The following is a 26,487-nucleotide window of genomic DNA, read 5'->3' as shown; positions in this document are numbered from 1 at the left end:
CTCTTGTCCCTTTCTCCAGACTGCGACATCTGACTAACAGGAGAGATCCCATGGCCAGCGGGACTTGATTCAACCTGCTTAGCTCTTCCCAGCCCTCTCAGCTGGTTTTCCTTACCTGTGGCTCTGTGTTGTTCCATCCAGCTCTAAAAGAGCAAGTGAAAGAAATATCCACATTTCCCAGAAGTCAGAGAAGTCCACTCTGTGTTTGCAGAGGCAGAGTGCCCATCCCACCCATTGCACCTGTACTTCGAGCTGCAACATCATGCTCAGTGAGTCAACCTGCAGACCTTCCTGCCGTGATGGTGCTACAGAAATGAAGAGCTTTTCAGGCTGTTTTGGAAAGGCTGGCAAAATCTGTTGTGTGTACCTTGCCCTTCAGCCAGCTCTGCAGGTGTTGGCTGGGTGGTTGTATCAAGAGAGAGAAAAGCAATGCGGGAGGGTGAGAATTGTGGCTCTGCCTGGCCCCTGCCTGCTTCAGAAGGAGGCGCTGCAGCCAGCAGTGCAGCCCTGCCTCGCTCCAGATGTGATGTGGCTTGGTTTGCACATAAGCTGATCACCTCCTGCAGCTGCCCAGGTTTTTGTTGCTATCTCTGTTGCCGTAGTGTGTGCTTACTGAAGATATTTGTAGCAACACCGAAGATCAAAGGGGGCCAAGCGGGCTCCAGTCCCGGTGCAGGGAAGTGATGCTGGCAGCACAGTTGCGGTGGGTGATGGTGAATTGGGCAGGGACCTTCCTGGTGATGGGCATCCATTAGGAAGAGAAACCTTTCAAGGAGAACACGGCTTTGGGCTGCTAACCTTGACCTGCCTCCAGAGAGGCTGTCCTGGTGATGGAAATACTCCTGAATACAGACATCAAGGAGTGGGCAAGGAAGTGTTTTCTCATGCAAAGCTGCCTGTTCTTCTGGCCTCAAAGCATCTCCTCTGGACTGTTTAATCCTGGTGTCTGTAGGGGCAGGAAGCAGGGTTGGCTCGTGCATCAACTGTCAAGCACTTAACAAGCCAGGTGAGGGGAGGCCCTGAGCTGGTTTCCTCCTGGATTTGGAGTGGCTCTAGCACAACAGACTGCTTGTGCTGCCTGGCAGCCTCATCTCTGCATCAAATGGGTTTGACCGGACTGCCCAAGCAATGCGCCATCTCATGGAGGACGTGTATGTGCACACCTGATACTCTGTCTTGCATCCAGCCCCCTGCTCATCTCATACAGGGGCTCACGCACCCTCCCACTGCTCTTGCAGCATCCCCTGGCCCCCACGCACGCACCACCGTGCTTGTGTACGTGGGCAGGCGTTCCCCACCCGCTCACCAATGAGCATAGTATAAAACCCTTGCTGAATCAGCTCTTCTTCATTCCCTGTGGCTCAGCTTCCTGCACGGTGACACCTACGCACCGATCACCTCCGCTTCACGACTGATGCTGCCAAAGCACATGTGGATTTATGCTGAACGCCCTCGCAGCTCTGCCTTTCCTCGGCAAAGCTGGGGATGCCACAATCCTCCTGACCAGGCGGTTCCTTTGCCAGGGATTGCCTGAAGCCATCAAAGATGTTTACATCTCCAATTTCTAGTGGGCATTCAGAGCTTGGCAGCGCAGGCGTGCTTTTCACCCATGGCCTGGCATGAGTCAAGACTCATTGTAACAGGGTGAGAGGAGTGGGATGAAATGGGGATAAATCAGGTTTTCATTCTCTACGTTATTGGCTGCGTGCCCAGGTACTGGTGCTTCGCCTTATCCAGTTGTGCTTGTAGTGCTCTTGACCCCACGGTGCTCTTAGACCTGAAGGAGGTGTCCATGCCAAAGGAAGGAGGGCTCTGGTCATCAGCCAACACTCCTCATGCCTGGGGCTTCTTCCCTGTAAGACAAGAGATGGTGACACGGTGTGTGACCTGAAGCTGTTGCAAACCCAGGCAGCCCTGGTGTCAGGGGTAACGAAGGGAGTTCAAGGGTATTCTCCTAATGGCTCATTGGTTGTGTGAATTTTGCTGTGGGTCCCTTTAAAAATAGCTCCTGTGTGTATGTGCATGTGGGTAGAGTTGTGATACTGCTTTCTTTTGGCCATCAGTTAAATATTTGTCTTGCTTTTTAATGAGTTTACTGTGGCTTATAACGCTTGGCTGTTGGGAAAGTATCTGGAGGCTGGGGCACCTCCGTGTTCCAGGGACAAGGGGGATGTGCCCATGAAGGCACCGGGAGCTCCCAGAGTTTGCAAGGACATTGCGTTGTGGCTTTTTAGTTTAATGAGGCTGGTTTTCAGGCTTAAAATCTAGCTTTCAGAAGTGCATGGGGACTCATCACGGTGTGACAGGAGCTGTTGCTCTGGTTAGAAGATTGCAGGCTCTCATTGTGTGCTCACTGTTTGGTTAAATTATGATTCCTAATTAAAAATAGTTGCTATTGTTTAGGAGTTGGAGCAGTTTTGCATGACCACACACACAGCAGGAACATTATTAGTAGCACTGCCCTGTGGGACAAGAAGTACAGCCCAAGATCTAGCAATGAAGTCGTTATGTCAGGTTAAAAAAATAAAAACCTACCTTGAGTGCTGCTTTTGGGCTAGACAGCCCCAAATACCCTGTTCAGTCCTGAAAGCTGGGGAAGACCCATGTAAAAAGATATTCTGGCTAAAGAGCTTCGCATGTCAAAGGCAGCATGGGGTGGGCGGAACAGTGCTGCTTTCTGTAGAGCGGAGCTCACCAAATACCCTGTTCAGTCCTGAAAGCTGGGGAAAGACCCATGTAAGAAGATATTCTGCCTAAAGAGCTTCACATGTCAAAGGCAGCATGGGGTGGGCGGAACAGCGCTGCTTTCTGTAGAGCGGAGCTCGATTGCTTCATGTATAATATAACAAAAATGCAGAAATTGCCATTCTTGGTTGCTGAACATTTCCAGTCCACCTCAGCATCCTTCTGGCTGTTCTTGCTTTTGTTGGTCGTGGGTGCGGACATGGAGTAGGTTCACTGCCGGTGGGGTCGATGGGATGGAGGGTGATGCTGCTGCCGATGGAAGCACCGCTTCTGCTGGTGTGCTCCGAAGCCCTGACCTGGAGCAGCTGTCTTACATCATGGTTAAGTGTAAAGCACCAGCCTTGTTGAGCCCGGTGTGATTTACTGAAGCGAACAGACCCGCCTGAGAACTCAGCAAACCCATTTCCACGTGTAGCTGGTGTCAGATTTGTATGCAAGTGTCTTGAGGTGAAAAGTACATTGAATTCACAGCATGTAAGGATTGCTGTCGATGCCCGGGCTTGTCTCCCATTAAGGCAGGGTTTATTGCATAATCCATTTTTAGATTCCTGCACGCTCATTCCTAAACAGACTGCAAGTTGTGAATGCTGAACCCTGCTTGAATCTGTTTTTCAGGCCCCCTCTCCCTGCCCCTACTTGGGTAGATCTGTTTAAGAGCCAGGAACAAACTGAGACTTAGTGAAAGCCTGAAAATTTCTGTACGTATCTCAATGATCTGTCTGTCTGCAGTTAAGCGTTGTCAGTACAGGATGCAGTACTCAAACTGGGAGATGACTTACAGCTTCATGTAGACTCAGCTTTTCCTGATGTTAATTCCAAGTTCCTATTTGTTGCTGCTGTCACAGCAGTACCTGCGGTTCTCTGTCACGCTTGTGGGTCTGCAAAAAGGTGGCACCTTTCTTTCAGCCCTACTAACCGACTTTTCCTTAATGAGTTGGAGCACTGAGTCTGAAAGTTACTATACCTATTTTTTTATATACATATGTATCTCATATATATTTGATCTATTTGAAATGTACTGTTTTATAATGTCTGGGCACCTGTTCTTACCTTGTAAAACCTGTTAAAATGTGTTAGCATCATCCTTCCCTGTCCCACCACCATAACCTCCTTTTTTTTTTTTTTTTTGCCTTTGAGAGGGAAAAGGGATCCATTTTCTTTTTTTTCTTCCCTACAAGCATCTCTTACATTCAGGACGAGCAGTTTCTCCGGTTCCCTTACGTGTGACTAGGAGACAAGGCAGCTAAGTCTCCTAAGTATATATGGCAAATTTGCAATTAGAAGAAAACACTGGAACAAAATGACTTCAGCCCTTGCCTCCCTTCCCCCAGCCCTTCCCATCCCTCCACCTCCCTCTTGCAGGATTAAGCTAAACTAATCCTCAGATGAGCAGGATCTTTGGGAAAGCAAAGCAGCACAGTAAAACCAAAGGAGGAGAAAGAAAAATCCTTCACACTCAACACTAATAAGGAAATTACAGGCATCCTACATTATGAATTGGATGAATTTTTAATGGTTAGAAATGCAGTTGATTTATAATGCATCCACCGTGGACTGCAGGGCCCGTTGCCAGCTAATAAATAAATGACAGGCCCTTTGTATTAAAAGTATCAGTCATTTTACATCTCTGCGCTGCAATTGATGTGGAGCATTGAGCAAGGGGAGATGATAGCCATCAGGTGTGTACCAAAGCAAAGGGCCTCAATGCTTCAAGCCAGACCTGAGGTCTTGATATGCCAGAGAGTTGCAGCCCAATCATCAAGTCTTCTCCCACATGGGCCACAGCTTCTGCTCTATCCCATTGCTCACAATTCCAACCCAAAAAGAAATAAAGAACTTGGCAAAGGGCTTCATGATTTTGAAAGGTCATTTTAAGCCCAGCTTAGGGCCCTGTTTGATGTGTCTTATGCTCTAGGACAAGTTAATTGCCCCTGGACAGCAGGAGAAGCTGCATCTGAGGTGGCTGCCCAAAGCTTCCTTCCTACACGTGGAAGGAGATAGGGTGCTTTGCCTCTGCCCTGTGTTAGACACCTTGTTTCAGGATGGGGGAGACTGTGCCATCTGTTCTCTAGGTAGTCCTGGCTGTTGGCGCGGCCAGGGTGAGGCTAGCTCAGAGTCAGAGATCAGCACGATTTCCTATGAATCCCACCACAAATATTCACAGGGGGGCTGTGTTAAAAATAAATTCTGGGCAAATTCCGGAGATGGGGTGGGGTGGGACTGTCCTGTTCTCATGCCAGGTCTCAGCAGAGCTCAGATGTCAGGGGAACCTTATTGAGAGCACAGCAGGCAGCTGAGTATTTGAGGGATGGGGTATATTTTAATCCTTCTCTTAATGAGAAGAAGTAACCTGGCATCTTGCACCTCTGCTATTTCCTGGAAAGAGACATTTTTCGGTCCAGCCCATCAAGGGGCTGCCAAACATCTTCATCTCCATTTTATGGATGAGGAAAGGCAGCTGGAAAGACATCAATTTGCTCAAGGTCACACCAGGTTGCTGACAGCCAGCAGCCTGGCCCATGTTCAGCCCGCTGGACCATGTTGCGTGTTTATGAGTCGCCACCTGAAAGTCCTTCCACAGTCAGTCTTTTGGAGTCAGGAGTTTAGATGGAAAAACAAGTTCTTGGAGCTGTCAGCTATATATTATGATCCCACAAAACAGCAATTTGGAGCTTTTCCTGCTCAGATTCTCCCTTTCCACCTTCATGGGGGGCATGCTACAGTTTAACATATTTCTGTTTTGCTCCCTCGACTAATTCTGAAGAGACCTTTCCTTGCCGACCTCCCAGGAGCTCTGCCGGCCACATTCCACCTAAGCATTGCCTCCTGGCCCGCTTGGTTGGAGCTGGAGTTGGTTGGAGCTGGAGTGCTGGGCTCGAAGGAAGAGCAGTTATTTTTTTACCTTGGCTTTAGTTCCTGGCTGAAGGAATTGAGCGGGGAGCCTGGGACACGAACCTTGCTGCCCAAGGAAAGCGCCGCTCACCAACATGCAGACTTTCATCTTGACCTGGAGGAAGGAAGCGCTTATTGCCTTATTTATTACATTTCCCCATAGCAGTGTAAATACTATATCTATGATAGATATGGATTTATGAATAATACAGAGATTTGAACTAAGTAATTGCAGTGCTTTTTTAATACAGAAGATCCTTGGCGTCAAGTAGTATTAATGATCTGTCTTGCCGCGGTCTCTGTAGAGGGCAATTGCAAACCCCAGTTCCGTGAGAATTTGAGAAATTGGGGGAGAAATCCTAATGTCCTGTTCATCCCCTCTGTTCCCTTTGGGACACTCCAGAAAGAGTATCCTGTCTGCTGATTTTTTTCTCAGCTTTCCTTAGACCCTCCAAGGACGGGAAGGCTAAGTGAGTTTTGGGAAAAGAAATCCCTTTTGTGGGCAGGCTGGGCTGGGCTGTCGGAGGAGGCAACTTTGGGAGGAAATGTAATACAAAGATCCTAGTAGCTCCCTGTGGTCACTAACAGTTCTCTGGACATTTCTGGAAGAGCAAAATGATTAGTTACAGTGAAACAGCTAAATTCAGGCAGAGGTAATGATGTTCTATGTCTCTGCTGATGTGAGTCTTGTCTCTTCTCTGTAGCTTTAATTTGAAGCTCTCCTTTCCACTTGTTCCCTGAAACCCTTGTGCAGCCTTGCTATTAAGCAGGTGGCTACGTTATTATGAGAAATTCTCTATAAAGTCCACTCTTTAATGCCTTAGAATCTTCGGGGATGAATTTAAGACATTAATAAGTATTAAGATTTAACACCTAATACTTCTTTGCAGTGACATCACTGTGGGGGAAGGGGTAACAGGATAGCGATTGCAGGGTGTGCTGTGGGACATTTTGTGCCTTGCATCACTGGTTGCAGAGAGCTGGTAGCCCAGGTGGCTCCCCTGGTTGCAGCGAGCTGGTAGCCTGGCTGGCTGGTCCTTGTTGTTCCCTGTTGTAGGTGTGCTAGGTGCTGGTGTTACAGCTGCAGAGCTCAAAGGCCTCTCTAAATTAATGGAGCTGTCTGAGAAGGTTATGAATGCCTTTTCAGCTTGTTTTTTCCCCCCAAACATAGCATCTCAAGCCTTGAATAATCAGGCTGTTAACCTTTTTCATTCCTCTCTTTCTAGCCACGTTCCTCTTTAAGGTTCTTTCTTTTCCTTCTTCCACCATCGCCCTTTTAACAGGAACGAGGGCAGGGGAGACCCATGGACTTGGTGGCCTATGTTCTCTTGTTGTTGGTCCTGGAGGAGCAGGTCTTGCTGACCTCGGTGGGCTGTGCTGAGCGGGGAGCGTGGGCTCAGGTGTTTCTTTGCTACAGGAATGGTAGCTCATTAACACTCTGTGCCCTGCAGATAACTTTTATTGATCATCAGCTGCTTAATCAAAAACTCTATCACAGTTTGCTTCGATTACTCTTTTCCATCTCTTCATCTCTGGAGAATCAGCTTAGCTAAAGTTAATGTAGTCATTATGCAGTTGGGAAACCACTGCCACAGACTGCTATGTAAATCATCGCTTTCAGGAAGGTTTGTGTCCTCCTTCCTGAGTGTCACAGGATGAATATATTGGGTGTGTATTCCTCCACTTAATGGGGTGAAATGGGCACTGGGGGAGTTGTGCTGAGCTGGGTTGTGACCTGCCTGGGATATTGGTACTCATGTCCTAGCTCATGCAGAACCCAGGCTCCACATCTAGAACCTCACAGTCCTGGTATAGTGAGAACAGCACTGTTGCTACACCTAGTGCTAACCCACCTCACCTTTCCAGAGACATGTGCTGGCCTCCACATCACCATGAATACCTACCAACATGTGCACCTGGACTGCTGGAGAACTCCCTCCCCTCTCGTGGAGGGATGTTTGGGTTGAAGCAGATTTATGGATTTGTCTCTGCTGGTGATTGCTCAGCAGTTGAGTGATGAGGGCTTTCCTATGGGAGACCAAGCACTCGGGAGAGAGTACGAGAGAGCTGGGATGGGGGGTGACCTTCGTAGGGGTACGCTGAGGAAGAGGGCATGGACAGGGGATGTTTGAGAGAGGTGAGCTGGGGGAGGGAGATGGGAGGAGAGCTGAGTGCCAAACCATGATGGTGAAAGGCTGCACAGCTGGACCACACATTTTGGTTTTATTTTCTGATGATCTGTGTGCAATGTATATATAGACACAGAAGTGGTGACTTACAGCAAAAGTAGGACGTTAAGTCCCCTACCTAACCAGGTCTCAGCACTCCCAAAATCGGCACCTTGAGTGTGTTGCTGTTGGGTATTTTGCTGACGCAGTGAGGGCCAGGGCTGGAAACCTGCCCTGTGAATAGCGGCTTTACTCTTTTGGAAACCAGAGCTCTGGCGTTGAAGAAGCAAGGAAGCTGTGCAGAAAGCGGCAAAGGTATTTCTCAGCACTTGCCATGTTTTTAATGCCCAGCTCAGAGAAGTGGCAGGCCTGTTTGAATGGGAACCCAAGGAAGGGCTTGGGAGGGAAAACCTGCGATGGGAGTGCTGGTCATTCCTGCCACTCCAAACTTATGTCACCCTCTGGTTTTGCTTGATGTCCTGATATGATTCATTTTCCTTTTGTCTTTTAATGTTTGCTGCATAAAATCATTCTCCTTGATCCTATATGCTATCAGGGCTACATATTCCGTGCTGGTTATGATGTTGCAATGACCTAATTCGATTGTGGAGGGTCGTGTCCTGTATAATGTTATCTCGTTTTCTCAGTAGTCGATACAAACTTGATTTTATTTTCTTTGAAAAGAAAGGAAGTGGGGCCAGGAGCCCAGCATCCATGGCCAAGCTTATACCTGCAGCTCTCACCTTGTTGCCTGGCTGTAAGGCTGTGATGGCACACATAGTTTAGCCTCAGTGGGACCTGCAGGCTCTTTTTATTTATTTTTTTCCCTGCTGGTACTGCAGGGGAGAAAGGATGGAAGCTACAGCAGAGAAAGGCCCTCATTTGTAGCTGCTGGCACCTCTGATTTGCCTCAAGGAGTCAATATTCCAGCAGGCTGGATGCCCTCTTGATGGAGCTTATCTCCGGAGGGGAGGGTTAGCTGTCTCCCCGTGGGACCTGGGTGAGCGTTTAGCTTTCTCCTCTTGTCTCCAGTTAGATGCTCGGTCCTTTGTACCTCTGTGTTTCACCCGCCTCGAAGACCCTTCACCTGCCTTATGCCTCTGTTATTTATGAGTAGCTCAGAGGGGAAAAGGAGGGTCTGGTCTCAATTTGTGCAGCTCATTTGCATGTGAAATACGCATGTCGTTGCAGAAGTGGTGGCAGCAGCCTGGCTCTCCTGTCCCCGCTGGTCTCATTCAGGGCGGCTTCCACAGCTCCGAGGCTGCGGCTTGCTGAGCGGTGGCAGGGCTTGCTCGTAAACTGGAAGCATCACTGGGCTTTTTGTGGAGCTTGTTCAGAAGATGGTGGTTTTTCAGCAGCTCATAAAGGAGGTGTCAGCACAGTGTCTGGTCTGTGGGAAAAAGAACCCGCTTTTGCAAACTGAAGATTGCAGCAAGTGCTTAGCTCTGGCTCGTGGGCTGTCTCTGCCAGCTGGGATTGCTGGTGTGGCAAATTATTCAGCTGATGGTTTCATTGCTATTTTCCTCATGGGTCCTGGACTTTTCTTCCTTTGTTCTCAGGGTATTCCTTATTCTCAGTCCTGCCTCCCCTTGTCCTGTTGGGTGTTCAGTGGGCTTTTGATTAAAAATAGACTCGCCATGGTGACAGAGCAGAAGTCCGAGAGGCACTGGCAGGCAAAACAGGTCATGATTTTGCAGCTTTAGCTGCAGGTAGGAGTTGAAAAATGAGTCAACAGACCTGTGTTCCTGGTGTGCCACCAAGCAGGCTCCCTTGGCTTGGGTCAAGGATTTAGCAGTGGCAGGAAGAGGCCAGGCAATGGAGTGGCAGTGATCTGTGTGGCTGGGCAAGGACTGAGGGAATGGGATCATCAGCCCTGAGGGCAGGAAAAGAGGCAGCAGGTTGGACATCAGCCGCTCATGTGGTCCTCCTTGGCTGGGTATCAAGTTTCCATGGGCCAAGCGCCTGGCACAGATGAGCCAATGTCCCTGATTTGTTCATGGCTTCAAAATATTTAATCAGAGAATCAAATATGAAGTCTCTTTAAGAAGAGACTAACACAGCAGCTGGCTGAGTGTCGCAATCAATGTATCCGCTGTGGAATGTTTCCTGCAGAAATATTACATCCTCTCTCATTTACTTGATGATCTTTAGGGTGAATCAATCAAAAGATGCCGCACACAAATAGTTCAGCCTGTGATCCTGTGGGTGTCCATTAGAGAGGCATTTGCTCCGTGTTAATGGACCTGTTGATTAACAAACAAACCATTGCTTTTTAAATAGAAAGCTGTTACTTGATGGCAATTGTTAGCATTTGCTTTTCTGCTGCCCCACCTCCCCTACGTGCAGCTCTTGCTCTGTGCCAACGTAGGCGTCTGCTGCAATGAAACCCAGGTCTGCACTGCTGGAGAGGAAAGCACTCGCATCTCACCCAAGCAGTTCTTGGAGGTGGACCTTCTCCTGGAGGTTGGAAAGGATAGAGATAGAGGACAGTACTCCATGTGTGATTTCACCACTGTGCATCTTATTCTGTTAATAATGTTTTCTGCACCCATCTGCCTTGGCATGTAATGCCCTGCTGGACTCCAGCAATGTCCGAGGAAGATCTCCCCCTGACATCCCCAACAGGTCATGGCTCAGCAGCTCCTCAAGGAGTCTGTCTTGGGTTTTACACCAGGCTGAGCGCATGGGAGTTTTTACCTGGGTCTGTAAAGCCTCCAGCCTGTTAGAGAAATATTGTGTTCATTCCCTTTCCCTATAACATGGACATTTTCCTAGTCTCCGTGTTTTCTGTGCAAAAGCTTGCCCATGCTGCAGCATTAGTTCTTGCTTTTCTGATGCTAGCATGGCAGGAACCCCAGCTGGCATTTTAAGCCGTAGAAGATCAGGACGATGCCCGCTACACAGATGATGTCCATCCTTACCTTTGCAAGCCCCTGCACCAACCTGAGTGATGACCAAAGCTGTGTAGACAAGGGAGCAGCAAGTCCAGCACTGCTGGAGCTCCGGTGTGGTGCTAGTAAATGTGCTCCCCAGACACAGCTCGGGGCAGACCACCATGCTGAGCCACCCAACACAGCTAATTGCAGAGGCAGTTACACAGCAGGGCCAACCAGCCTGAAAGGACCAGGGTTGCGGCTGTGGGTTGTGTTTAGCCTCACGCTGGGAGCTGCCAGCGGCTGTTCTGCTTTTTGGGAAGTATGTTTGGATCCTTGCTGCTCAGCTGGAGGCTGTGGGGGCATTGGTCCCACCCCCCCGCAAGGCTGCTGGTGCACAGCAGCCACTGTTCAGTCTGGCAGGCCAAGCGTGGCTTCAGCCCACTGCAGAGGGGACCAACCCCCCCATGTCACTTGTTTAGCTCCATCCTTTCTTGCTACAAACCCACTCACCCAGAGCCGTCCTTCCCACAGCTGGTGGGAGTCAAAGTGACGAGGCAGTTAGTGGATTAGGGCAGCAGAGTGAAAACCATTTGGCGTTTCTATCCTGATTCTTCTGGGTGCCTTTAATTAGCATGATTGCTCAGCACGTGATTTTGCCATGTTCTTTAGCTCCCCTGGTTAGAATAATTATTCCCCCAGCTCCTTTTGTTCCAATTCCTGATCGCTTACAAAGTCTGCTGTTAAAAGCCATTAAATCCGTAATGTAAAGTGAGAGTAAACGTTCAGCAACGTTATGCTCCCAGCCCCACACGTGTGCGCTCGCGGGCTCTCCGGCCCCTCTCTGGCGCTCCTCAGCTCCTGCCCTGTGCTCTGCGCTACAGCATCACGCGCTGCTTTTCTCTCGCACGCTTCCCCGCTGGCCATCCCACGTGTCCCACGTGCAGTGGGTTGGGTACGGGCTCTCCCTGCTTTCTGCTGGCAGTTTTGGTATGGCTCGGCTCGGTTTCCTCTCTGCACGGGCTGGTTTTGACACTGCGGTTGAATTCATGGCTGTGGGCTGTGATCTCTTACATTTAGTTGCATGTACAAAGACGAAAGTGCCACTAGAAGTGTATGGTTTCGCATGCTTTTGCCCCGGTGTGGGCAGCTCTTGCTTTGAGGAGCAGTGCACATAGAGGAGGATGTGTCCTGGCTACGGTGGCAGGCAGGACTTCTGATGATAGATAATGGAGAAGAGGCAAGAACTTATTTTTTAAGTAAAGCTGTTTCCCTTTTTCTCAAGCGTGAAATTCTCTGGTGGAGGGAAAATGGGTTTTGGATAGTCACATCCCCGGGAGTTTCCATGTTGCAGTGCCTCCCCACCCGGAGGCCTGAGGGCTCAGCTCCTTCCCTGTCCCTCATCTCTGCTGATATTTGATGAGCACATGCCAAGGACACAAGCAGGGCAGGCAGGCACAAAGGCTTGCACGGAATTATATGGTGTGAAATAAGATTGGGCTGAAGTGCTTTAAATGCCTTGTGCATTTAGGTGGCTTGATGTGAGCAGGAGAAGGGAGAGAGGGAGACTTATTTTCAGACCCCAAATGAAACTGGGTCAGAGAAGGGTCTGGCAGTCATGCAGTTCATTAAGCTTGGAGCTGACTGCCAGAGCAAAAATTCACAGCTAGACCACTTGCTGGAAAAAGCTTGTAGGGAAGAAACCCTGGTTCTTCTTCCTTGCTTTGAATGAAGACTCCTAATTGACAGCAGCCACGCGTTTTGGGCTTAGGTCTTCATTTGCCACCCTGCTGTGATGTGCCAGACCTGCCCCGCTCTGCAAAGGTTGCCCTCCGCTGTGGGGTGGTGTGAGGGTCCTCTTGCACAGCAGCAGCCCCCCAATCAGTGCACTCGCCTCATCTCTGCTTTGCTGGCTGCAAGGATCTTTCCAGGCATTTCATAGCTTCTCTTGCAAAACCATATTACGTTTCGTGTGTGTTTTGTGGGAGCCAAGCGCCTTCTTCCCTCCTGCAGAAAGAAGGCCACCGCAAATACCTGCCGCTCGCTTGGTTGGCACTACCCAAATTGTCCCCTAGGAGCAGCACGATCCCAGCGCAAACCTATGTTCCTCTGCTTGCTGTCCCCTCTTCCCCTGGGGAAAGCACAGCCCTCCCTGTGCCCTGGGGTGTGTGTTTTAGGGCTTGACACATACTGGCAGGTACCAAAACACGGCCTTGAAATGAAATCTGGAGCCGGGAGCTCTCCCCGGGAAGATTAATGACACTTCTGACATATTTTGGTGCAGAAGGAAACTTCCTTTGAGAACCATCCAGCAGGGCGGTTATCAAGAGAAGAGCTGTGGTGGCAGCCTTCATTTTCAAAGCAATCAGCAGAACAGGAATGCTGGAGAGACACAGACGAAGGACAACAATTCCAGACAACGCAGCATCCGAACAGCCTAAAAAAACCAACAAAACCTTGTTCCTCGAGGCTCCCTGCTGCTCTCACTGTGGTTTTGCCCTCAGCTCTTCCTGTTCCCATTTACAACTCCTCTGTAGTGCTTGGTGCCTCCTTGCCTGCCGAGACCTCCTGTGCTCCTCAGTTTCCATCCTCAGCTTGTAACTCCACGAAATCTCATTTCCCCACAGGATGCTCCTCCTGACACTTCAGGCCCTTAGGCTTGTACTGCTCCTGGGCTTCCTGGAGGGCAGCTCTGGCCTTTCCAGACGGCATCTGGAACAGATGGCAGAGTAAAGAGACTTGAGCAAGCAAGGATTTATCCTGGGCCTTGATCAGCTCCTCCACCAGCCTCCTCCTGTGCTCAGAAGAGCGGGAGAGCATCGCTGGCCCTTGCCTGGGCAGGGAAGATCCCAGCTGCAAACTGCAGCAGATGCGTGCTTTCCTATCCGCTGTGTGTGTCTCCTTTTGGTGTCGGCTCTCGTACAGCAGCCATCTGGCTTTACCAAGCATTTCTGTCCCCTTCTAGACCCCGTTGCTCCTGGAGAGGACAGGAGTCTGGGAGCTGGGACTGTTCCCTGCTGAGTGCCCACAACTGGCATCGGTTCCTTCGGGGACCTTGGAGAAACTGTGGTCCTGCTCTGTGCCACTGGTTTGCCATCTGCGTAATGAATATAACAGCTCCTGCCTCCCAAGGGGATGAGCAAGGCGTAACAAATTAATGTTTATGAAGCGTTCTCCGGCTGAAAAGAATTTTGCAAGAGGGCTTTTGCTGTTCTAACTTAGGGGCTTCCTTTGCTGGTTGGCTCTTTGATGTGGTGATCTGTGGTACTGGTGGATCCGCTGTACCATAATTGGAATTAATCAGCAATTAAGGAACACGAGCCCAACCAGATTCTTTCCCAGTGGATATTCATTTCTGGGCAGATTAGTCAGTGGTTTCAATAACTCTGTAAAACGCTGTCTGAAGCAGCTGGGGAACAGAGGCGGTGTCAGAGGGACGCGGATACCTGTCAGGCAAAGTGGAAATGAGAAGCTCTTGTAACACCGTGCACAGCGCTTAAATTGGCAGCACTCTGAGGGCTGACTTGGAGGGGGGAAAAAAAAAAAGTTAAAAATTGACAAAAGAATATATTTGAAAACCAAAGCGATGAAAACGATGTATTACTTGTTGGGATGGGATCTTTCATGCCGGGTCCTGTGGGGTTTGTGGAGCGCAGAGAGTGCGCGGCGGTGAGAGGTGGGGACTCGCGGAGGCAGGGAGGCGCGGTTGTTCTTCCAGGAGGTGAGAATTGCGGAGGAGAAGGCTCCTGGGTGTAGTGGTGCAAGCACGCAGAGGGACAGAGCTTGATAGTGCCCAGGATGGCAGCTACCACCAAACTCTCAGGCATTTTGCAAGCACTTTCCTGCAGCTTGTTCTCGTGGCTGACCTATAAACCCCAAGAGTTTCGCCACGCACCTTTGCGCAGCCGTGGGTGTCACGAGGGATGAAGCAGTCATCCTCTTCGCTCAGGTACCTTCTCTCTGACCCAGTACAATTTAAATGAGGCAGAGACTAAGCTCTGCATGTTGTGGGTGAAACTGCTGGGTGCCCAGTCTTTCCCCCTTCCCCGGTCCTCTTACAAGTCATTTCACATGCTCTGGCTTCAATCTAACGAAAACAAAACCGATGAGGCCCAACTGATCTGGCTGCTTTCCATCTTGCAGTGGGCCTCCAAGTGGCTTTAAATAGCTGCACCTCTGTGCAGTCTGGGGAAAAGCACTGGCCGCGCCTCTGGACAGGGAGCTTTGGCTCCAATCACAGGGCATCTCAGACCTGAAAATAATTTTTTTATTGTGTCCTTTGTCTTAAACATATTCTTTTATTATCTTTTTTTCCTTCTTATTTTTTACTTTATACCCTGGTAAGTGCTTTCCTACTCTGGGGCTTTTCCTAAGGGGGATCGGTGGGGAATCTTGGAGCTCTGCCTCCTGAGCTATCGGGCTACATCATTTAGTATCTTGGAACTACTCCATCCATGAAAGAGTTCCAGAGAAAACAAACTTGTGATCCCAGCTAATATGGACATGGCCCACATTAACGGCGGCAACAGTAGAAATGCAACGGATACTGGAATTCCTCTGACCAAAGGTTTAATGAATCTTACATAGTCTTAAAGAGCTCACTGCGTGGAAAGCTGCAAATGCTGCCCTTTTCTCAAGGAACGTTGTTCAGCCGTTGAGTGCCTGCAGTCTTCTCCTACCCCTTCCTCTGCTCTAGTTAAGCATGAGAGAAATTTGTGTGGAAATTGGATCTTCTGGACCCATTCGCTTCTGCTGTTTCTCTTGCTCTCAGCCCGTCTCTTCCCTTTCCTGTCCACAAAAACACATGCAGTGCTGCAATCCCCTGCTCATGATTTTGGGTTATGGAGAAGATGAAGATGCCACAAACTGTAGCTATACCTCCATCTAGCACATTCCCAAGAGGTTTCCAGTGATGTCAAGTCTCGTTGACTAAAGTGGGAGACTCTTATGCCTGAGGTTAAACCATGGAAAATGAACAAAGATACAAGGTGAGCTGCTGTGGAGGGGAATAAGGACCCTGTTTCCATGAAAGTGAACAATCATAAACATTTCTGTAGCTCTCAGAGTATTTCTGTGAGTCTTAAAAGAGCTGTTATCCCCTTGAAGATCTGCTTGAGGTCTGTGTATCGGTGTGAAATTCATCTGTGGGCTGAATTTTCTTGAGGTTCTCCATTGTGACCAACAGTGTTGGGCTGGTGTAAATGAGAGGAGGTCTAGGCTCTTTGACTACCTTGGATGGTAGAGGAGATGATGTGCTTATCTGCAGCTGAGAGCATCAGGGAGAACCTCATGGTGTGCTTCTGCTAAGCTTCTGTGACCTGCTTTGTTGCGGCAAGTGAGGCCTCAGGTTGGGTTGCATCTCACCTTGCTATATGTTGGGTGGGGGTTAAGGAAAAAAAAAAAAGAGGCTTTTGTATTATAGCCCTGCAGATGAACCCTTCCATGACAGGAAACCTGGATTGCTGTGCTGCTTTCCCCTCAGATATAGATATATCAGTCCTGGCTTTGACTAGATGGATGGCTGTTTCCTTTGCTCTGGATGCGGGCCAGGCTTGATGGTTTTCATGCCTTCTTTGATGCTATTCATACTTCGTATCTGTGCATAGAGAAAGATAAAATGTACACTGTTGTTGGAGTCTGCTATTGCTTTTCCTTTATAGCCTAAGTTCTGCTGTAACACAGAAGAAAAACCAAAGCTCTGTTGCTTAAAGTGGGCTGTGTGGATGGCAGTGCTATGTTTGGCCAGCTCGTTGCCCCTAATTTGCTATTTTTGTTTAACCCATTTTTGCCAGGTGTTACATGGCATCCCGTTGCTTTTCTCATTGTTCCCACAGCAATTTATGCTGCTGTTTTAGAAACAATTTCTGTCCCTGGGTTTCAAAATGGGGCTGCACCGCTCCTGCTGTGGTGGATGGGGCTGCCGTGAGGATTTGTGCATCATTTTCTGCGTCGTTCCCTCGCCTCCTTGTGTCACGTTCCCTGCTGCTCTTCTCAGGTGACCTGGAGCAGTCTCAGATCCCCAAAGCCCTAGAAGCGTGATATATTTGAATGGTTGTGTTTCTACCAGAAGGTAAACAGTAAAGGCGAGGTGAAATGATCTGGTTTGTCTCCTTAGTCTTGCTCTGAATTGGAGGAAGGGTGTTCCTTGCAGGGCACTGTCTCTAGGCTGGAATGCATATGTGCATGGGGCAGACTGGCTGAGACCTGCTAGCCAGGGTGCTGGGAAACGCAAGACAGCTCTGGAGGACTAAGTGGATGGCCAGGGTTGAGGACAAAACCTGATTGCATGGTTTGGTTGCCTTCAATTTTCTTGTCCTTTCATTGCCACATCCTTCCAGCCTGCTTAGAGAAATGCCCCATCTGCCCCCTCCATCTCAAGCTGTTAGAGCTGCACAGCAAATCTGAGCTCATTCCTCCTTCCCTGTTCTCCAACACTCTCCATACATTTATTCCACTACCATATCATGGCTATTAGCAGAGACAGTATCATGGTTTAATTTAAAAAGTGGTCTCACTAGAACAGGGAGAAACACAAATCTGTCAGACCCTGCCCAGTTTTGTAGGTCTTCGGAGATGGTTTTGATTTGAACCTACAGGGTGGGGTTTTTTACCTCTTTACTATTTTCAGGCTTGTATATTGGAGTTTGCCTCCAAATCTATAACCAGTGTCAAAGATAGTATTTTTCCTCCCATTTTCCAGCTAGTACTGACAAATGTGGAACTCCACAAAAGGGATTGTTTTTAAAATTTCCCCAACCCCTCCCAAGGAGGTGAATACTTTTCTTTCTCTTTTTTTTTTTCTTTTGAAAAAAAAAAAAGTAAAAAAACACCCCATGTTCTTTAAGACATATCCAAGCTAGTTTTTCAGGAGTTAATAGCTTTGATGGTAGAAAGATGACATGGGTTACAGCAGCATCCAAACTCTGAACCTGTTGAGATTCACCCATTTTAACCCTGGACATCTCAGTGAACATCATGCATCTCACACCTGACAGCGAAGACATAAACCTAGCAAGAGCCTTGTTGGTTTCTGCTCCATACAAGAGAATGGGGTTGAAGGTAGCAGTACAATTTGGGAGACAGCAGTGAGGAATGAGAGAAAACCAGTCAGGAGAGAAGCATGGGATTTTTCAGATTCTTTGGGGACTTTAATAAATCAGGAGGAGAGGATGCCAAAATGACCGATGCTGCATTGCTTTCCCAAGTCAGTGGTATGTGGGTTCAGCTCCTAAGTTTCAGAAACACAGGCTGTCCTGCAATATTCCTCATCATCCCTTGGTAGGGACTGCATGTCAGTTATGGGGGAACCACTACTGCAGTCCCATCCTGCAAGGACCCCGCTGTCACTGGAGAACCCTGCAGCTGGGATAGCACTGATGACAAAGAGCGAAGCCCTCAGCATCCCCAGCCTTAAGTCTTGCTGATCTTTCACATGTCCCTTTGCTGAGGCTGTGGGTCCCCAGTGGGTTTTTAGGTCTGTTGGATGTGGTCCGGCAGAAGTGGAATTGCCTTAATTTAGCAGAGCTGAGAAATGCAAAGAAAATAAAGCAGACAGGAGTGTTCCTTAGAGATACTTGGTATTGTTGAATGTAGACTTTCCCAGCTATCCTTTGGTGGCCATAAAATTTATTTATATTATGAAAAGCAAAAAACGATAAATAGTGACGTTCAGGGATGCCATGTTTATTTGTCTCCCAGTGACTTTGATAAGAAATGGACTTAGTTTACATACACATTTCCAAGTATCAGCACTTTAAACTCTGCTTTGGCTCTGAGAGTTGAGTGAGGCTCTTTCTCACTACTAATGATATTTCAACACTTGGAATTTGCCTGTGAATTTTGTTTGCGACACATGAACCGAAGCTGAGCCTGGCTTACTCTCCCATGTGGATCAGCCCTTCAGGGCCACAGAGAGTAACAGACAGTTTCCCCCAAACAAGTTTAAATAGTTCCAAACCAAACAAACAGCTTTTGTCTGCATCCTCAGGTTCATCAGAAGAGGCACGTGTTTGATGAGCAGTTAGTACAAAGAAATATAAATAGATATAAAAGAAAAAACCAGAAGAAATAGGGGGGGAAAAAGCCCCTTTTGGTTGGCGTGAGAGACTTTCTGTTCCTAGCCTAGCAGAAAGCACTTTTCCTATTGAGATCATTTCACAAAGGCATCCAAGCTGCTCCATGCTGCTCTAGTGATGCCAGACTTGGGCTAACTACCTGATTTGTTGAGGATCCTGTGACTGTATGAGGAGCTGAAGCATTTTCCAGACCTTAGAGCAATTGTGTAACCATGACATCCCAGTAATTTTCTTGGAAAAAACCTTTGGGCCTATGAGAAGTTGGGACAGATTAGAGCAATCCCCAGGATCCTGCCATACACGTCTTGGTCCTGGCAACTTGGTGGATCTGTACTGGGGATTTTGTTAAGCTGGAGTAGAAGCCTCTTATGTCCACACACTTGATCTAAGAGCAACTTCACTGCAGTCTTAGCAACAATTTTCAATGACCCATGCCTATTCCTGCCATATCTCTTTCCAGTCCATTGGGATGGCTTCAGTTGTAGAAATACTGTTACAAATGGGTGTCTGAGAAAGTAATGTAAAAAATGATGAGCTGACACCTGAAGACAAATGCATGGGTCTTTTCTGCAAGAACTTGCAGGACTTAGCACAAAAGATGATAGAAAACAGGGGTTCAAGTCAGGAAGGAGGGAAATGTAGGCTAAACACCAGGATGTGTCCTAACAGCAAACCAACATGTGCCCTCCTCCAGTCAGGCCTTGAGAGGGCTGTGGGACTGGATGTCTCAGCAGAAGGATTCCCTCCTGGAGCTCCCATTCAGCCCTCCACAACAGGTTTGCTCCCTCTAGTCCAGAGAACTCTTCTCTGACAAGTCCTGAATATTTGCATTTATTTAGCTTCAGAGAATAATGTTCATCTTTAATAGTAATTAATATCTAATAATTTCTATATTAGAAACATGTTAGTAGTGGGTTTCCCTGGCTGGGGCAACCCAAGGCAGGGGCATTAAGAAGAGATGGTTAATACAGCCCTTGAAAACGTTGTATTTGCCCAATAAGTTTGTTGGGACTGAAGAAAGGAGCATGCCTATGTTCTCCACTCCCCTTATTTTTCCTTTCCATCTGGCCAATATTTCTGGCAAATCCTAAACCTTTGAATTACTTATAAAGAGGTGGGGTGGTGCAAGATGAAGATTCCTCCAGTATGCAGGTTTCAGCGTAGAAGGGACAACTGGGGCTATGGAAGTCTATGTGGTTATGGGGGTCAGGTCTCCCCAGCCTTGTAATGGTACTCTTCAGCTTCAGAAACGTTAAGCGAGACTAAATCAATCATGAGAGAAAAGTAGACGTAGGAAGGATTCTCCGTTTTTCTCACTTCCTGCCTAGGGGAAAGATGGACTAGGTAGGAATTAGGACTTTTCCACCCCTGGTTAGTGGGAACCTCTGGAAGAGAGTTGTTCCCAGTTCTCCATCCAGACTGCTTGCATGCCCCTTGTCCTTGGAGCACTTGTGCCTGCACGCACCACATGACAAGATTGCCTGTTCCTTATGGAAAGCCAGAGCGAGGTAGCCCTGCCCAAAGAGGGCGTTTTGGCTTTAATTTAATGGCAGCCGTTTGCTGGTTATTCATTTGGTTCTTTTTTAATAATTACATGTGTGTCGATATCTCTCTCTTTTTTTCTAGTTTTGCTCTTTTTTGTTTTTTCGTTTACTTTATTTTGCTTTTTTCTTTTTTCTGTTTTTTTTTCCCCTTTAGGTTTCAGAGAAATTATGTTGAATCCAATAAGCCTCCCTGGACATTCCAAACCTCTTAACCAAGGCATTTATGTTGAGGATGTCAGTGTTTATTTCAGCAAAGGACGTCATGGCTTTTAAAAACTCCTTAAAAGTCCCTGTTCTGATGTCAAGTTTATAGGCTGTGCCCTCAAAATGGTGGGAAGCAGTAAGCGTGGTCTGTATGGATTGAGGTCTCCTCCTAATAGGACTCTACAGCCCTGCCTGTACACACGTTAAAGCCAACTGAAACTGTGGTTTTCTGTCACCAGATAACAGGGTTGTTCTTTTCCTCCAATGGTCGCTGTGTTCGTTAAATATTCCTGCAAGGCACAACAGCAGCAATGAGAGCAAATAAAGAGAATTAAAACCCAATTGAAAGGAGTCATCCTAATAACACAGTAAATAATTGTACTTTTGCTTTAAAATAAAACACAAAACAAAACCAACCAAGCCAACCAAACTGACATCTTTAGTTATGTCCTCCCTGCTTGGAGTTTTCCTTGTAAGCTTGTGTCTTCGCAACACCCAGTGAATGCTGCCATCACCTCTTACGTGGCACCGCCATGGGAGGTCTCCCAGAGTGAGCCGAGGTGGGGAGCCTGGAAGAAACTAAAGCAGAACGAAGACTTTTGGTAAGAACAAAGGCAGCCCCGCTCCCAGTTCTTGCACAGAAAATAATGTTGGAAGGAATAATAATGGAAAGGAAAAAAAAAAAATCTTACTTCTCTGATAGGAAGAGAACGTGGTTATCTTTGAAGTGCACATATTCTAGGAGGCTTTTTTTGTTTGTCTGTCTGTGTGTTAGAGCGGCTCGTTGGATCTGACTATATCGTTGTCGTACTCTGGTCTCTCCCTGCTGCTTGAATGATGAGCTTTATCTGAGGAGTTGCCTGGACTTCCCGTGTGGATGGAGAATCCATAGCTCAGGAGGGTCTGTGTCCTTGCCAGGACTAGGGCAGTAAGCGAAGCAGAAAAGCAGACGCACGCAGGTCCCAGTTGCTGGGCCTCTTCCAGCCCCCTTTAGCTCTCCCCTGTATTCCCACCCAAATAGAGATTGATTGTAACCCAGTCACGTACCCAGAACCATCAGCTCGAGGCAGACTGACTGAAGGGGAGGAAAAATAAGTATTCTGTTGCTTCTTCTCTGGCATAAACAGGAATATCGATCCTGTTCTCTGGCCGATATTTGTATTCTCTCCCCCTCTCCCATCCCACTTTTGTCTTACTTCATCCAAAGCCTCTCAGATGGAAAAGTAAACCCTTTGGTCCTGTCCTCAAGAGAAGCCAGCTGCCCTCGTGGCAACTTGCAGGGCTTTCCTTGGACTCTCTGGACGTCACGTGTACGGGAAATACAGATTTGCTCACACATATCAGTGATAATCTATAAGCAAGGCAGATTTTCTCTAGAGGAAAAAACAACACCTTCCAAAATCTTCAGGTGTGGCCAGATCCTTTTCTGAGAGGAGTACTGAACCAGGAGCTTGCTCACCAGCCCACCCAGCTTTGCTTACCTTCTCGGTGGCCCGAGATGACCTTGTCAGATCAGGGATGTCTAAATCACCAGCCCTGAAGGGCCACTGCCACTGGAAAGAGTCATGGCCCCCTTCACCAGAACTGGGCAGAAGCCTCAGAATGGGATGTTCTGCTTCATCCTGCCTTTACAGGTGACCTGCATGAACCACCCTGGAGATTGCCAGGAGGTTTGGCTATTCTTGTCCTTGGGAATATTCCATTCTCTTGCTTCTTTTCCTGGTTCACTTGCGTAAAAAGGTAAAGTGCAATAGAAGAGTCCAGGAGAAACCGTAGCAGATTGCTTTAAGTTAATGGACATGCCTTAGGGGGGCATCTGCGTTAGGACGAGGAGGCCTGGCTCAGGTTGGATGGCTTCAGAAACCATGACCAAAACTCCCAACAATGTTTCCTGCCCGCATCGGAGCTGGAAATGCAAGAGGTGCACCGCCAGAGAGGACCTCCGGCCATGTGTTATTGACACCTCAATTCTGCAGATTCACAGAGGGAGGAGGAGCTTCGCCAAGCGTGTGAATCACTGGGTGCTTGTCTGAACTGAATTTCCCCATCTCCTGGAAGTCGCCACCTGACCCGGGGATGTCTTGTCCGTCCGAACTGTCTCCTCTCCCTAGCACTGTTCAGGGGACTCTGCTCTCAACTGTGTGTATCTGTCGTAGAGATACATCCGTGGGCCTGGACCAGAAGCCTATATCCAAACACCCTAGCAGAGGAAGGGTTGAATTTTACAGCTCAGGTCCATCTCTGCTTAGAAGAAATCCTCTGGACCATACAGCATAATTTAAAGCAGTTCTCCCCACTGTGATCGATGTCTCAATTTGTTTAACACCAATTAAAGTCTCTGGTTCCTCACTGCTGAAAACAAAATCCAGTCATGGCCGTTTGCGATTGGTGGCTTTAAGTAGCAAGTCTAAGGATGTTTTTTTTTTAAAATTTTATTTTATTTTTAATTATTGTAAATCATTACCTCATTTTCTGTCAATGAGACTCCTCCATCTTTGAGCATTCTTATCTTGCCATAACTATCATCCTGTGCTAATGGGAAATGGGACGGTCCCTTTTCACAGAGACTATAGGGGTGTTCAATGTCTAGTTTCTTAATAAACACTTTATTTTCTAACGAAACAGCTGCATCAGGTCTCTTCTTTGAAGACAAAACAAATAAACGTTCAGAATGACACATCCTATAGTCTACTTCTTCATGAGATGGTCCATGTGTGGGGAGTCTGGTTGGTTTGCTTCTTCGGGGGGTGTGGAGGGTGGGATTTACAGTTGTGATGTGAACATTGCTCAGGTGTAGCTCTTGCTTCTGTCGCTATCCTCAGGCACAAAGATGTTTTCTTGCCTGAGAGCTTAGCTGCTGATGATCTCAGTTGACAACCTGTTGTTTTTTGTATCTCAAAATGGTCATATTCTCAGGGACAAGGCAGTACTGCTGGGAGATGGTGTCAGGATTTGCCAAGACAAGTTTTTACGCTTAGTGGAAAAATTTTTATTAGGAGCCTTATCTCTCATGGAGCTTGACACTAAAAGATTGTTCTGGCTGCAGAGCTCTCGTTTCAGAACGTGCTGTTGCTGCAGGTCTCCCTGCGTGGCTGTGAAAATTGCTCTCCTGTTGGGTGTTGGACTGTTGTCCCTTCATCAGGGACAATTAGCCTCCCTTTAAGCGAGCGAGGACATGCATGATGTAGAGGTGGTGGGGTACGATTGAGCACTGCACTTGGGTTCCTCACCAGGAATTTGTGTAAGGATGGTTGGTTGCTCTAGGAGGAGAGAGGAGGCACCCTGCAACGTGGGGGGCTCGGTGTGACGGTGTGTCTTAGGGGCTATGTCTTAGTATCATTAATGGGAGGTGTCATTTATGTGACTTAAAGCTGCTGGTGACGGTGGGCATGAGGCTGGGCATGTGTTTGAGCTGATATTGGTGGATGGTGCTGGAACCCTCTTAGAAAATGTAGTGAGAGTTTTGATGAGCAAAATAGAAACATGTTTTCCAGCATCCTTCTGTTCCTATAACTTCCTGGCATGACTTTCAAGCAAATGTCTCAAAATGATGCTCTGAGTGAATTTCTGCATGCTATTCCCTTCTAATGAGTATGCCTCTAGAAGTGACTGGGGGCTGTGGTTCACAGGATTAGGTGATGGCTGAGGTCTTTACCTTTCCAGGGATGCCTGTAATGCCTGAGACAAATGGTTGTCTCCTGACCTACAACCTTACACATGGAATGGGTGGCTGAGCTGCACTGGATTTCATCCCTATTTCCCTCTCCTTTTTGAGGTGTGGGAAACAAACATGGGTGTTGGAAGCTCTGACTTTCCCTCCCCTCTGCTTCAGGGTCTGTTACTAAGTTTCACATCCCAGAAACATTGCAAACAGGGGGTTGATTAACCAATTACTTAGGCTAGTAATGTTGTCAGCTTTAGTCCACCTTGCTTTGTATTTCAGGGCAACGAATTCCATACCTATGAGTTCCCACAATGTTTTTGCTACTGCCAGTTCCCAAGGACATAGCTTAGCCATGCCTGCGGGCTCTGACAGGCATTGCAGAGGGCTTGGGCGCTTGCTTCTTGGTTGTCTCTGTTGCCTCTGTGTTGCCTCCACCCGTGTGAAGGCTCCGTGTTCTTTGAGACAGCTGGACCCTGAGGTGATATTGATGTCTCGATCTCCCTTCCCACACTGGCCTCAAATGGGTCTTGGGCTGTTTACAGAGCTTATTACTGAGGGAGCTTGGGGTGCTGGTTTGGTAGGGTGCAGGCAGTGGTATGTATCCTGAAAATCACAACTCTGCCTTCTCACTTCTTGTAGAGCGCGGAGCCTGCACATGAACAAGCAGAGAAGTTCTATTTGCTTGTGTTTTGACTCTAAAAAGATGGAGTCACATTATTTTTTAGTTCATGCCTGGATGGACTGTGATGGGCACGGTATGATTCTGGCACAGTACCTCTTTGCATGATGGAAACAATGTGTGGCCCTGTGGGACCTTAGGCTTGGACTTGCTGCAGGCCAGTGTTTGAGGTGTGTGTGGCACTGTAGGTCACGACTGGGCTATACTGAGTCTCTGTAGCTGCTTATCCAAGTTGCCCAGGATGAATCTTGATGGTTTTGCTGCTCTTATATTTATTTAGATATGCTTTTGAGGAGTCAGCCCCTTTTTCTCGAGAGGCTGGAGTTTCTTCGAAGGTGGTAGTTTTGTCTACCACCAGGTCTTTGGCCTTTCCAGCATGTGTCTGTGGCAGGGGTGGTGGGGCAGAAGACCCAGGAGCTGCGGAGAGGAAGAGGAAGGTGCTTCTGCTGTTTCAGCAAGCTGCAGCAGAGCATCTCTGATCTGCTCTGATTTGTACCCAGAGCAAGCTGCAGATCCTGAGGGGTAAGCCCTGGCATTAGTGGAGGATAAAGAGGCCTAGACACAGTAGTAAAGCTAAAAACCACAGGTTTGGAGGAGCAGCAGGAAGAGAGCATGCAAGAAATCAATGCCGCGTGACTTTGTTTTTGCTTAACGTTCCAAAGCGCTTCTGGTGCAGCTTATGCTATGAGTCAGAGAGTCCTTATTAACTGTGTGCTTACCAGTGCCTGCAGACCCTGACCAACTGGCAGAAAAGTTCACCAAGCTGCAGGAAAGCACACACAGCCACTTTGAAGGGGAAAGATTGTGATGGGAGACCGGCACGCACACGGCTGGAAAAGGTGCTGTACCTGGTGAAGCAACAACACAGTGTTGTGGCTCATTTTGCTTTGCCTGTATCTTTTGTGGTTTCCCCAATGACGTGTGTCCCCCTCTCCTCATGACAGGCAGGCTCCCTGGTGGTGCCAGCATGAAGTCTGATGCCACAGAGCATCAGCTGCTGGCCCCAGGTCGCTGGTGGCCTGAGCTTGCAGTGGCACATGGATGCACTGCAGGTGGTAGGACATCCTACCCTGTGGCCACACCATGGGGGATCACATAGATACCGCTCTGCCTTGACCCCTAAAAAACTACATAGGAAACCCAATGGTAAAAATAAGTTAATTTGCCCAATGTGGATTCCTTTGTGTGTCTTGTAAACTGACCCGTGGGGAAGCCACAGAGGGCTTGGGGGTGCAGATACGGTGCCTTTCTGCTTCTACTGGGAGCTCAGTTTGGCTGTGTGACTTCCTGATGTTCTTCAGTTCTGAATTTCACCTCCTTGGAGGCACCATTGGAGTTTTGGGGGTTGTCTGTCCGTCTTCCTTACTGGGATTTGGTAATCGGTTTCCCGAGAAGTGGTAAGTGCCTGTTCTTACTGCAATCGGTACAGAAATTCAAAAGAGTGTTCACTGAGCTTTTGCCAGACTGCCCTTTGAGGTGGAGTTCAGGCTTTGAGTTTGTCAAGCTAAGAAAGAGCTAAAATAATCCCAACCCACACTGCCAGCCCTAGTAAATAAATGCGGGTAGATTGCTTCGCTAAGTGAAGATGATGGTCTCTCCAGCAGTAAAGCAGAGTGCAAGTACAAGACAATTACATTTGAACT

At 48.0% G+C, this 26,487-nt stretch overlaps 1 protein-coding gene across 5 annotated transcripts in view; it reads left to right on the top strand.

Annotated features, from left to right (window-relative positions):
* NTRK3 (neurotrophic receptor tyrosine kinase 3) overlaps positions 1-26,487 on the top strand; it is a 224,353-nt gene that overhangs the window by 131,550 nt on the left and 66,316 nt on the right. The window contains exon 13 of one of the 5 annotated variants that reach the window (XM_035890600.1): positions 20,452-20,570. The exons of the other annotated variants lie outside the window; for them this stretch is intronic. Coding sequence (XP_035746493.1) covers positions 20,452-20,570 — 119 coding nt within the window. Of the gene's footprint in view, positions 1-20,451; positions 20,571-26,487 lie in introns of those variants that run through there. 5 annotated transcript variants of the gene reach the window in all.

Source organism: Egretta garzetta, unplaced genomic scaffold (genome assembly GCF_000687185.1).
Source record: "Egretta garzetta isolate BGI_Z169 unplaced genomic scaffold, ASM68718v1 scaffold322, whole genome shotgun sequence".
Classification (NCBI taxonomy): domain Eukaryota; kingdom Metazoa; phylum Chordata; class Aves; order Pelecaniformes; family Ardeidae; genus Egretta; species Egretta garzetta.
This window is presented reverse-complemented; position numbering and strand designations above follow the sequence as displayed.